This window comes from Mus caroli, chromosome 10, assembly GCF_900094665.2.
Source record: "Mus caroli chromosome 10, CAROLI_EIJ_v1.1, whole genome shotgun sequence".
NCBI classification, from domain to species: Eukaryota; Metazoa; Chordata; class Mammalia; order Rodentia; family Muridae; genus Mus; species Mus caroli.
Genome location: NC_034579.1, coordinates 56,964,875 through 56,978,810, shown reverse-complemented (window position 1 = coordinate 56,978,810; position 13,936 = coordinate 56,964,875). Strand labels below are relative to the sequence as shown.

Below are 13,936 nucleotides of genomic sequence, written 5' to 3'. Positions count from 1 at the left end.
GTCAGTTCTATAAAAATGTCAGAGAAGGAGAAATTTGAGACCTTGTTAGATTTAATCAAGACAAAGCGATTATTACTTTCATTGGCAGTTGTTTCAAAGTGACATTATTATAACTTTTTGTTGTTTCTAGTTTGCTTTATTAGGACATCTTTACTATTTGTCTGTACACGAGGACTTGATGCTTGATGATGGTAAAATTCTTTGACCTGGTGGCTCTGGGCTGCCCACACTGACCAGTGCTTTTTTCCTGTTACACCACTGAATAAGGTCTCTGTTTAGTCTGAGATTATAGTTCATAGCTGAGCTGCTTAGGTGAGGCAAGTCTGTATGGTACTTGTCAGCAGTATGGATAGAGACTCCGTTCTTCTGGCAATCGCAAAACTTAGAAACTTGGTCTTAGATCAACACAAAATTCAGTAACAAAATGTCCAACTGTTTTGCTGTCTTCCTGTGCCATTGTAAATGGCATATGGTACATTGACATATATAAGTTATAAAGATAGCACTATTTACCTATACAGAATATCATATACTGACATGGGAGCTTTGAGACTGCTTTGTTTAAAGAAATGTATAAATAGACCTGTTTTCCCAACATTCAGTTTTCCTCACTTTTTAAACATACAGCCTCACCTATTTCTACACAAAATCCTTATTCACAGTAAAGGGGAAATGCCAACTTTAAGTTGGAGAGTAGTGGTGTACATCTTTAATCCAACATGGGAGAGACAGAAGCAGGTGGATCTCTGTGAGGTCAAGGCCAGCCTGTTCTACATGGTAAGTTCCAGGACACCTAGAACTACATAGTAGATGCCCCCTTTCCCCTCCCACCAATAGAGAGCCTGGACAAATGCCCTTAACTGAGTGATTGGAATTAGCAGCACTAATGTTGAAACAAGCTAGAAATTGCAACACTTGTGAGAGTTAGGGGAGTGTAAGGCCATCCTTGGATTTATAGGGTGCTTAATACCAGCCTGGGCTATATGAGACTTTTCTCAAACAAACAGAAGCAGACATTATATGCTTCCTAATATAGACACACTAGGAAAAGTACAACTTTATAATGTTCTTGCTAAAAATATGAGAGCAGAGCAGAATCCTAGTAAACTTATCAGACAAAATAAAATTAAGGGGCATTTTTGACCACTATTCTTAGAAACTTTAGTTGTAATTAGTTTAAACCTACCCCACTCCCCAAACATACTTTTTGTTTAATTTTGTTTGTTTGTTTACTTTTGAGACAGAGTATGTGTTTGTAGTGTAGGGTGGCCTAGAACTTGTTATGCAATCCAGGATAGGTCTGAAGTCTTGATTCTTTTGTCTCAACTTCTCAGGTTCTAGAATTGAATATGGGTACTACCATACCTGAAAGTGTTGGTTATATGTGGAGCTTACTTAAGTACTTGTCTTTTATAAATATTTTTCTTATTCTTTTTTTTCCCAGAGTAGATATAGGTTATTAAGGAAAAGTGAAAAAACAGGTTTTCTGACTTTTCGCAGGATTATTTGTTTATTATAAAAACCACAACAGAGCGTGAAAACTACAAAGAAGGGTCTGGTTATGGCTTACACTTGCAATACAGAGGCTGGGGCAGGAGGATTCAGAGTTTGAAGTTAGTGTGGGCTTGTTGGAGTCTGCTCACACTTCAGTGAGGTAACTGCGTGACAGAGCAGCAGGTGGCTGTGGTGGCCAGCTAGGGCAACTGCCTTCACATTGTGCCCCACAAATTTATTCAAGCGCAGGTTATATCACTGTCAAAGTGACTCTTGCCAGAATCCCCTGCTGCCCCAAATCCAACTAATGCCACCTGGGTAGGTGATAGTGCCCTATAGTCAACAGCCAGTCTCCTCTCGTCTGCATCTCTCTCCTGTTAGACTTAGGCCAAGAAGTATCTGTTTGCCCATCTTCTAAATTCTATTCAGATGGGTACCAGAAGTTTAGTGTTGGAAGAGGGAAACAGCTCTTCATCGCTCTTTTAATCCCATGGCACATTTTCTTTCTTTTTTTTTTTTTTTTTTTTTTTTTTTTTTTTTTTTTTTTTTTTTGGTTGTTTGGTTGTTGGTTTTTTTTGTTTGTTTGTTTGTTTTATTTTATTTTTAGAAACAGGGTTTTCTGTATAATAGCCCTGACTGTCCTGAAACGTGCTCTGTAGACCAGGCTGGTCTTGAACTCAGAGTTCCTCCTGCCTCTTCCTCCCCATTGCTGAGATTAAATGAGTATGCCACCCATGCCTGGCTAGCTGTAGAGAAGATGGAAAAAGTTTTACAGTTGATAGGTTGCATACACTTTTGTTTGTTTGTTTCAGATTAAATATCTACGTTTAAGGGGCTGAGGATATTTGTAGCTCAGTTGGTAGGGTGCTCACACGCACAAAGCCTTGAGTGCTTCAATCCACAGTACCACATAAATGGGACAAGGTGGCACATGCCTGAAACCCCAGCACTTGGGGTTTCATAAGAGGTAGGAGAGTCATAAGTTGACAATCATCATTGGCTATAGAGAAAGCTTGAGGCCAGCCTGTGTTAGACACACTGTCTTTAAAATAAACAGAAATTTAGAAGTTCAGGATTTCTACTTGGCAGGTACATTGATCTAAGGATTTTGAGATGGTGCAATTCAAAAGTAAGACGGGGATGGAGAGCTTGCTCAGTAGTTAGCGTGAACCCTGGGCTCAGTTCTTAGTGTTGAAATATGAATAAATGGGGTCATGAAAGATAATCATACCTAAAATTAATTTAAATCCTAAGAAATTCTGCATTTTAATATGAGTTATAAACTTAGGGTAATATGTATTGCTTTAACTTTTATTTATTTAATTTTGTTTGTTTGTTTTTTGAGGTTGGGTCTTTTACTGACCTCCAACTCAATATGTAGCCCTGATTGGCTTCAAACTCTTGATCATCCTGTCTCAGCCTTCCAACTGCTGGTACAGATATGAGCCACTGTATTTGGTTTAATGAACATTGTTTTTAAGGCCAGAGGTTATAGCAAGTATATTTTTTTTGGTTATAAAAAACCTGGAAATTATCTTTTAGGCTAATTCTTGGAATTAGTCACATTCACATTCAGATATTAGTCCAAGAACCGTTTCATTGTCTGGCCAGAAAACACATCTGGGGAGTTGGAGATTTCCTCTGTCTATGAGGGAATCCGTGTTAATAAAGCAGATGCATTCTTTGTTTGTGTGGTAATGAGTTCCTTAGTGACTGCCTGTAAGTGCCCTCCCGGGTGCTGGGAGGTGCAGCTTTTAACACCTCATGAATGAACGACTCATGTACTCACAGAATACATTCATCTGGAAGGAATCTGGTAGGCGCACTCAAAGGACTGTTAACATCTCTTACAATTTCATGTTTTGGCAGGTAAACCTAGCCTTTAAGCAGCCTGGAAAGAGGCTAGAGCATCAAGGAATTAGAATTGAATTTGTAGGTCAAATTGGTGAGTTTTAAAATAGTATTACTTTTTTCCTTTGACTGAAGAGGGTTGGATTTGGCAGATAAATAATTGAATTAGAGCTTAGCTTTATGAAAAGAAGAAACTGATTATATGTAATGAAAGAGGACCTAGTATCGTAAACCATGCATCTCAGTTGTATTTAATGATGATATGTGACGGATTCTGCCTTTGTATAAGACTCTGCTAGTAAAAATTAAAGTAGCTATGTAAACTACCAGCCTTGAAAAATAATCATACTGTCTCCCATCTGCCTTTGTTTTTTCATCAGCCTCACTCACAGCCACCGCCTTCACCTCTATCTCATTCTCTGAATACCCATGGCATTTGTCTCCTGAGCTAGTGTCTACCTGTAGCCAGACCCCCTCCTGAACAGAAAATTCCACATAAAGAGAAAAGGACTAATTTCTTCTGGGCTTAAATCAGATTGTGTACATTACCATGTGGGAGTTTCAGAGACACTCTCAAGTTAGCAGGAAGCAAAACTACATACACATCTTTTGATGCTGAAGAGTCAGGAAAGGAAGTGTATCTTACTAAGACTGTCTCTGTAAGTAGGTTTAAAAATCCAGCTAATTTTTATTGTACGTTTTTAAAGTACCAAAGCTGGAATGGTGGATCTTTACATGTCTGTTACGGATGAGATGGTACTCAGGAGCAAGTTTTAGCAACTAACTAGTAGTTAGTTTTACTCTTTTGTGCATTGTAACTTTATGAAAGTAATATATGCTTAGGTTAGGAAGGATAGCTACAGGAAAGAGATGCAGGCCTTTCTGTCACAAGTTGTTACTGTGCCATACTGGAGTTTATTAATGCCCAAATGTTTGTAATGAGGGAATAAAATTGAGATCTTAGCTGATTATTAAAATAGAAGCATGTTTAACTAATTCTTTGTGTAAAAATTATTTGTTTAGGTGATAGAAGCTTGGGTTTCATTGAATTGGATATTAAATATAACTGGTCTTTTTGCTGTTTTAAATTTCTTAGAGCTTTTCAATGACAAGAGTAATACTCACGAATTTGTAAACCTAGTGAAGGAACTAGCCTTGCCTGGAGAACTGACTCAGAGCAGAAGCTATGACTTTGAATTTATGCAAGTTGAAAAGCCATATGAGTCATACATCGGTGCCAATGTCCGCCTGAGGTATGGATGTGTGTGAGAGACTGTACAGAATTGAACCAGAAAACCACACACTGCTGGTGCCTTATACAAACTGTAATTACAATGCTGGAGTGGAAGGCTTAACATTTAAAATACTCTGTTACAAACTTTGTTTCACTTGACTGAGAATGATTGATTTGAAATAATAATGGCTTTAAACATTATGAATTCAAAGATGTTTCAGTTTTACAATTCTGTTGTATGAATTTTATTATTATTAGTTACTTTAGATCTTTAGTTTCCTAACAAATTACATTTAGCGTATGGTTAAGAGATAATAACCCAGAGGCTGAGTAGTCAGGGTTACACAAGCAAAGGGTAGAACTGAAGCAGGACTCCAGTTTTCTTTAACCTTTGTTATTTTGTGTGTGGGCACTTCCATGCCACCATGTATATCTGAAGGTCATAGGACAACATGCAGTTGATTCTCTGTTTCCACATGTTGGTTCCAGGAGCTGAGCTAAGACTGTCAGGCTGGGCAGCAAATGCTCTTCCCTGCTGAGTCACTGCACTGACCAGCGTCCACTTTCTAAGTCCTCACTCAAGTTCTTCCCCTTCTGCACTAACTGCCTCTAAGACCAGGATAAATATTTGAATGCAGCAGGTCCAAGAGCCTTCTTTTTCTGTTTAATATGGTGTTACTCATTTGGGATTGTGTTTGGCAGCACAAAAGCTAAACACTAGTGCCTTGACAAGATTTGAAAAAAATCTTGGGGCTGGCAAGATGGCTCAGCAGGTAAGAGCACTGACTGATCTTCTGAAGGTCCGAGTTCAAATCCCAGAAACCACATGGTGGCTCACAACCACCCGTAATGATATCTGATGCCCTCTTCTGGTATGTCTGAAGTTGGCTACAGTGTACCTATGTATAATAATAAATAAATCTTTTTTTTTTTAATCAATAAAATAGGTCCTAGTTCCAATTTAAGGACTGGAAATTGATCCATTTATTCAAATTGAAGAAAGATGATTCCACAATACCAAATCCTCCTTAGTTTTCCTTTATGATAATCTCCCAGAATACATTAACATATCTGTTATCTTGTTTTTCTCCTTCAAACCTTCAGACACAGGGACAGTAATAAATAAATCTTTAAAAGAAAAAAAAATCTTGACATGGAGAGGCTTGCTAAGCAGGCGGATGGATGGTAGTCCTCCAAGGTTATTTCAAAAGGATGTACTTGTAAAACTGAACTTTGTATTTTTTCATGTTGGAGGCATTAAAAACAGAAACAGAAACAAACCAAAACAAATAAACAAAATAACAAAAAACCACTGGGGAGCCAGAAGTGAGTCTAGGTAGAGCACACGCTTAGACTGCAAAGGCCGTGGCTTCACTCTCTAGTACAGAGCAGCTCACATCTGAGTTCTTTATGGGAAAACAAAGAGCCAGGTGACACCTGGAAGCCCATCAAGGGGAAAGCTGAGCTGGCTGCCATTTGCTTGTTAAAGCACCTGAATGTGACACAGGAGGTTCACGCATCTTCTCCTTGACTTTGTAGGTATTTTCTTAAGGTGACAATTGTGAGAAGATTGACAGACTTAGTGAAAGAGTACGATCTTATTGTTCACCAGCTAGCCACCTATCCTGATGTCAACAACTCTATTAAAATGGAAGTGGGCATTGAAGACTGTCTGCACATAGAGTTTGAATATAATAAGTCCAAGTAAGTACCTGATGGTCACTTCTGGGGCCCTGTGACCAGCACACCTGACAGACAGCTTAGAGCAGTAAAGACTGCACACATTTTTGGCCACTTAAGTGAAATGTGTATTGTTGAAAATTTAAGGTATATAAAAGTGAAAGGGGAAAATATGACACAATTTTCATCTTTACCAGCCACTGAGCCCCACTATTAATGTCTTCTCGTGTATCTTCTTCCCAAAGGTAAAAAGGTGTGTTAGACATGCTTTTATATACTGTACTTCTAGAAAACAGTCTGATTTTATTTATTGTATAATGCCTTGTTGTTGTTGTTAGTGGTGATGGTTTTCTGAGGGTCTTTCTGTGCAACCATAGCTGTCCTGGCACTCACTATTGTAGACCAGGCTGGCCTTGAACTCATTGAAACCCACCTGCTTCTTTTTTTGGAGTGCTGAAAATAAGAGTATACACTACTACTTCTGGTCTTGTATAATGCCTTTTAAAATTGTATTATGGAAGATGTGAAAGACGTGAGGAGGCCAGTGCATGCAAACACTGTAATGAGCAGCCAAGACGTCTTCCAGGACATAGTCCCCTCCAATAGTTTGTTAAATTTTGTTTGTTTTTTAAAAAAGATCTATCTATCTATCTATCTATCTATCTATCTATCTATCTATCTATCTATCTATCTTATATATATGAGTACACTGTAGCCGTCTTCAGATACACCAGAAGAGGGCATTGAATCCCATTACAGATGGTTGTGAGCCACCATTTGGTTCTGGGAATTGAACTCAGGATCTCTGGAAGAGCACTGAGTCATTGCTCCAGCCCTGGTTGGTTGGTTGGTTTTTGTTTTTGTTTTTGTTTTTTTGGTTTTTCGAGACAGGGTTTCTCTGTATAGCCCTGGCTGTCCTGGAACTCACTTTGTAGACCAGGCTGGCCTCGAACTCAGAAATCCACCTGCCTCTGCCTCCCTAGTGCTGGGATCAAAGGCATGCGCCACCACACCCAGCTTGGTTTTTGTTTTTAATATAGGAGTGCTTGTCTGTATGTACACTTGCATGCCAGAAGAAGGTATCAGATCCCATCATAGATGGTTATAAGCCACCATGTGGTTGCTGAGAATTGAACTCTAGACCTCTGAAAGAGCTGCCAGTGCTCCTAACCACTGAGCCATCTCCCCAATCCTAAATTTGTATTTTTGAGACAAAAGTTGTATAGTCCAGGCTAGCTTCAAAGTCATGGTGCTCCTGTCTCAACTGGCATTTTAGGCCTGCATCCACTATAGTCAGTGTTACAGTAATTGCTGACGTGGTCTGATGTGCTTCATCAATACAAAGTTCTGCAGTTCTCATAGATTTATAATACCATTATGACTAAAATATTAGTAACTCCTTAATATCAGTATGTTGTCATGGCCAACATTCACATATTCCTACTTGTCACAGTTGTCATCATCATTGTCTTCTTCCTCCTCCTCCTCCTGGCCGCAAACTCAGAAATCCACTGTCTCTGCCTCCTAAGTGCTGGGATTTAAGGTGTATGCCACCATGACCAGCTCATGTGGTTTGTTCAAATTAGTATCCAAACAAGAATACTCTTCAGAATGTCACATTTGGTCTGTGTTTGTTTATTTTTTTTTGTTTGTTTGTTTTGTTTTGTTTTGTTTTTTTGAGACAAGAGTTTTTCTGTGTAGCCCCGGGCTGACCTGGAACTCACTTTGTAGACCTGGCTGGTCTCGAACACAGAGATCCACCTGCCCTCTGCCTCCGGAGAGCTGGGGCTAAAGGTGTGCGCCACCACGCCCATCTTTTTCTTTAGTGTTTATTTGTTAAAGAAGCAGATGTGCTGGTTATCCTCTCCTTTTAGGTGATTTTTTTTTTTAAGCAGCTGTTACTTCCGTGTTTGCATCACTGAAACTATCATACCTGCCTTTGAAACTGTCCATAAAGTCATCGGGTAGTTTAGAACCTACGAAGCTGCCACAGAAACCTCCCCTGAGACTTTTGTGTTATTTAGGGCATGGGTTCTTGTGTTAATATCTAGTTCTGGAAGGAAGCAAAAATACTCCTGAGTATTATAGGTATTCTCAAGTTTATTACTTCATGATTTCATGGTTTACTTACTGTTGGGGTCTGGTAATTGCCACACAAACCATGCACACACCAATCTCAGGTAAGCAAGAATAGTTTATTGAACGCACACTGTAATACTGGACGTCCAGGACCACAAGAAGGGAAAAACCTAACTGTGACACTGGTCTGCTCTCAGAGTAGAGTTTTTATAGAAAAAAGCAGGTTAAAAGTTTAAAGGGCAAGGAGGGGAGCAGTTGGGTTACTAGGCATAGTATTGTCAGCTAGGCTAGCCTTTAAGCTGGTTGGTCCTGAATATAAGGTAGTTGAGGGGTGGTGGGTGGGTGGTGAACATGGGCATTTCAGAGCATTGAGATAACAGAGATGAGTGTTATAATCATAACTTTTTGGCTTATTAGTATCATTCTTCAGTATCAGTCACAAAAACCACAGTAAGTTCATACAAAGGTACAGGGAGGGCTGCCTGGTGGTCAGCTCTGACTCAAGTTGTTTTAACATAACCATTCATATTTACCTCTGATTTGATGAGTCCTACATAAAGCTTTGTGGAATTTAAGATTAGCAAACCTCACACAGAACATTCAGAACATACAGAACAGAACAGGGTATGTGGTCAGTATGTCCTTGAGTCATGTCACTTCTCTATGTCAGTGACTGGCAGGCCTATTACAGCAACAGTATGAAATAGCTGGCAGGCATGGAACAAAATGGCTACAGCTATTTGGGGGTGCGTGTATCATACCGTAGCATTTACTAAATACAATGCTGCAAACTTAACCCCTGTGTATAGGCCCTGAATATCTTTCTTTTTGGCTAGATGATGGGTTAGATGCTCCGTTTTTATAATACTAAGAATGCTGAGCTCTTAGGTAGGGGCTTTAGTGCTGAAAAACATCTTAGTATTTGTTAAATAAACATCAAAACGAGCTCTCAATTTTCTATTCAGTTAATTCTTTGAGTACTCTGAGAACTAACTTTTAAAGAGATAATTGCATTAATTAGTCTTTCATGTATATTCGATACTCAAGTAAAAGTTTGATTTTGATTTCATACTTGCATAATACACTGATCAAGACTGTTTTGAGAAAGGACATTAAGGGATGTGAATAGTGTCAGTGGTATTTTGAGATAGTTATTTTCCGTGAGCTAATCCATATCCATTGAGCTAATCTATTACCCTTGCTGACTGTCTCACTCTTTTTTTTTTTTAAAAAAACTGATAATAGTATGTGACATATTCTTTCTAAATAGGTATCATTTAAAGGATGTAATTGTTGGAAAAATTTACTTCTTATTAGTAAGAATAAAAATACAACACATGGAATTACAGCTGATCAAGAAAGAGATCACAGGAATTGGTAAGTTGAAGACAAATTTTTAGTTACAATTCCTTGTTAGTTGAAAATGTAGAAATCTTAGGATGTTAACATAAATTTGGAATTGACATTGGATATTAGCTTTGCTAGTTAATGCTTTGCTGTAATTCAGTGCTTTTAAAGAACAGTTCTTGAGCTGAATAGACTTCCATGCCCCTGTAGGCTGAACCCAGGCATTGAAACCATCTTGATTCTAAAGTAACTTTGTAATGGGGACTTGCAAAGATCTTATTTGTTTTCTTTTAAACACAAGATATTGCTGGCTCTAACTTGTCTTTGTCTCAGTTTCCAAAATGCTGAGACTATAAGGAGGCTGAAAAAGAGAATCATAGCAGACCCTGTCCCAGCAAAGCAGACCAGCGTCAGCAGCAGCAGCAGCAGCATGGCAGATGCTCTCCTGCGGAACCAACCGTAGCCCTTAAGACAGGGCTGGTTTTTTTAAACTTAAGAGTTGACTTTGTGTTTAGATTTGAATTAAAATGGAGTTAATCCCAGAGCTTAGTGTGTGTGACATTTAAGTGCTCATTCAGCTTGGTGTCATCTCTATGTTAAAATTGACTCTATGGGAAGGGTCTTTGAAAATTTCGGAGAACACCTCATGTAGTGGTTAGTCGCAATGTAAGTCACTACCTTCTCTTAGCATATAGTAGAACTGATGGCAGGAGCCGTGTGAGGTTGACTCTGAGCTGGTGTAGCTGTGGGGAAGCTGACGCACACTGGTAAGCGGAAAGTTCAGGAGTAGAGCAAAGATTAGAAAGGATGGCCAGCAGAGAAAGGCAGCACTGAAGTAGTGCAGCTGAGGACAGGACAGACTTGACTTCTGGAATAGTCAAGTGAATGTCATTTCCATTGTTATCCTAGGACCCAGCACCACAACAGAGACAGAGACAATCGCTAAGTATGAGATTATGGATGGGGCGCCAGTAAAAGGTAAATCAATCTCCTAATACAAGTCTTACTGTACTTCCCTTCTGGCCCTGGAACTTTCTCTATCAACCAGGCTGGCCTTGAACTGGTGGTGACCTTCCTACCTCTGCCTCCCGAGTGCCAAGATTACAGGTGTGCGCCACTGTACTTGGCTTCATTTACCTAAATATATTTTTTATTTATTTTATTTTTTACGTGTATGGATGTTTTGCTTGCATATATGTGTGTACCATGTGCATGCCTGGTACCTGTGGAGGCCAGAAAAGGATGTCAGGTTCCCTGGAGTTGGAACTATAGATGGTTTTGGATGCTGGGATCAAACGTGGATGCTCTGGAAGAGCATGTCTTAGAACAATCTGTAGGAGATGGTTGTCTGCTTCTACTCTGTCCTCGGGCTTGGTGCCTTTACCTGCTTAATCTTCTTGAAGCCTCTCAGTTATAACTTGTGTGTATGTGGATGGCAGCGTCCATCCATGGCAGTTGAGCTCCACTGTTAATTTAGTGTGAACAGGCACAGTGGCACACACCTTTAATCCTGGTGCTCAGGAGCCAGCAGCAGGAGGATTTTTGTGAACTCAAGGCCAGCCTGGTCTACATAGAGAGTTCCAGGATAGTCAGGGCCACATAAAAAGATCCTGTCTCAAATAAACACAAAACAAAATACAAGAAAAAGCTAAAACACCAAACCCAAAAAACTTACAATGTTCTTTTTCTCTCAGTGCTATAGTTTAAACCCAAGACCCTCACTGCATGAGAGGCAAGCGCTGTACGACCGGGCTGTTTATCCAGATATCTTTTGTTTTTGTTTTTGTTTTAGTTTTTGATTTTTTTTGAGACAGGGTTTCTCTGTGTAGCCCTGGCTGTCCTGGAACTCAGTCTGTAGACCCGGGTGGCCTCGAACTCAGAAATCCGTCTGCCTCTGCCTCCTAAGTGCTGCGATTAAAGGCGTGCGCCACTACTGCCCGGCCCCAGGTATCTTTTAACTTTCATTTTATTTTTTTCATTTTCATTATTATTATGTGCGTGTTTTAGTGCAGACACTTGTGCCATGGCTGCATGTGGAGGTCAGAGGACAACGTTCAGGATTTGATTTTCTCCCTTTACCTTGGTTGCAGGAATGGAGTGCAGGTTTGCCAGGCCTGCACAGCAAGTGCCTTCCTGCTAGGGCATCCTCTCACTAGCCCTTTTATTTTTGAGGCAGTCTTACTAAGTTGTCCAGGGAGTCATTTGTTGTTGTTTTAGACAAGGTCAAATGGTCAGACTGACTGTGTAGCCAAGGATGACTTTGAGCTCCTGATCCTCTTCCCTCCAACCCCTGAGTGCTGGGATTACAGGCATGCACCACCATGGCCTGCTTACAATACTCTATAAGCTTTTGTGTGAGGCCAGTGAAGCCAGCATTCAGATTGGTTTTTGTCAAGTTGATACAGACCTAGGTATATTTGAGAAGAGAAAATCTTTTTTTTTTTTTGGTCTTTTTTCGAGACAGGGTTTCTCTGTGTAGCTCTGGCCGTCCTGGAATTCACTTTGTAGATCAGGCTGGCCTTGAACTCAGAAATCTGCCTGCCTCTGCCTCCCGAGTGCTGGGATTAAAGGCGTGCGCCACCATGCCCGGCTGGGAAGAGAAAATCTTAATTGCAAAAAATGCCTTGGTAAGTTTGGCTTGTCAGAAAGTCTTTTCTTGATCAATGATTGATGTGGGAAGGGCTAGCCCACTGTGTGTAGTACCACCCCTTGGCAGGTGGTCCTGGGATTTGTAAGAAAGCAAGGTGGAGCAAGCCATGGAGAGCAAGGCATAGTAAGCAGAATTCCTTTATGGTCTCTGCTTCAGAGTGGCCTCTAGGTTTCTGCCTTGAGTTCCTCCCCTCGGTTCCCTCGGTGGCCTGTGATATGTGAGCCACATAAACCCTTCCTCCCTAAGTTGCTTTTGGCCATGGTCTCTAGCCTGATAATAGAGGGCAACCTAAGACATAATGTTCTTAGATTTTCTTACTCTGTTATGAATTACTTCAAAAGTGAATTAACATTTGTTGAGTGCCAATTATGAATAAGACGTTGTAGTGTTTAGGTGTCATGAAGTTCCTTACTATTCTTTGAACTGTTTATTTTTGAGATGAAACTAAGTGCAAAGAACTTAAAACATTTGTTACAGCTTATAGAGTGAGTCACTGTAGAGTGGGCATTTGGCCCAGGCCCACAAGTGCACTTTTGTGCTATGCAGTCAATATTAGTTTGTAAAATTCCAGAAGCTCAAATTTTTATGTAAAGTATAGATTTTATGTAAATGAAATCCCAGCCCTTAGGTTGCTGAAGCAGGATGATTCAACACCAACTTAGGCTATAGCACAAGACTGTCTCAAAAACCCCTTCAAGCAAAAGTCAGACACCTGGGGCCAGACAGATGTGCCTTAGGGAGGGGCTCATGAAGGCATGCTCCTTCATCAGGATTTATAGCAGGTAATGGCTGCTGGGGAGGGAGAAACATTTTCTTTAGTGATGTAGTCACTGGCTAAGGTGTCCATGCTCAGTGCAAACAATGCTTGTTTATGCTCCTGTAAGGAACCCTAATTGAGCTCCTTGGTGTCTCTCATCCCCCGCCCCCATCTCTCTCTCTATCAGTGGTGTCTACACACACACACACACACACACACACACACACACACACAAGCACTCTGAGAAGAGGTGGTGGATCTGCAGGGGTTGGAGGAGCAATAAGAGGGGATGCTGGAGAGCAAACATGATAATATCAAAGCACACTATATGCATGTTTGAAAGTGTTGAAATGGAACCCATCATAATATCTATGCCATGCCAATTAAAATATTTAATAATATTAAATACACATACATGGCTGGGAATGGTGTTTTCATGAATTTTAACTTCAGTATTTGGGAGGCAGAGACAGAAAGACTAACAGTTAAGACTAGTCTGTGCTATTTATGGAGATCCTATTTCAAAAAGGGGCCAGGAGAGAGAAAAAGAGGGACAAAGGGAAGATGGGGAAAACAGAAGACATGACATTACATAATCACAATAGCGTGTTTTCCCTGGAACTGAAGGTTGAGCCTAGGGTCCTGAGCATGCTAGGTAAGTGTTCTACCACAGAGCTCTCTCTCCAGTCTGTAATCTTTTATAATCCTTCCCTCCTCTCTCTCCTCTCTCTCCTCTCCTCTCCTCTCCTCTCTCTCTCTCTCTCTCTCTCTCTCTCTCTCTCTCTCCCTCTTTTCTTTTCCTTTCCTTTTCTTTCTTTCTTTCTTTCTTTCTTTCTTTCTTTCT

The 13,936-nt window shown here is 40.2% G+C and overlaps 1 protein-coding gene across 3 annotated transcripts in view; it reads left to right on the top strand.

The window, feature by feature from the left end:
* Positions 1–13,936, top strand: part of Vps26a (VPS26, retromer complex component A) — a 31,173-nt gene that overhangs the window by 11,731 nt on the left and 5,506 nt on the right. For 2 of the 3 annotated variants that reach the window (XM_021174546.1, XM_021174545.2), the window contains exons 3-7: positions 3,364–3,439; positions 4,442–4,598; positions 6,119–6,283; positions 9,609–9,715; positions 10,595–10,663. In XM_021174546.1, coding sequence (XP_021030205.1) covers positions 3,364–3,439; positions 4,442–4,598; positions 6,119–6,283; positions 9,609–9,715; positions 10,595–10,663 — 574 coding nt within the window. The remainder of the gene's footprint in view (positions 1–3,363; positions 3,440–4,441; positions 4,599–6,118; positions 6,284–9,608; positions 9,716–10,594; positions 10,664–13,936) is intronic. The other variant, XM_029482656.1, reaches the window with a different exon arrangement.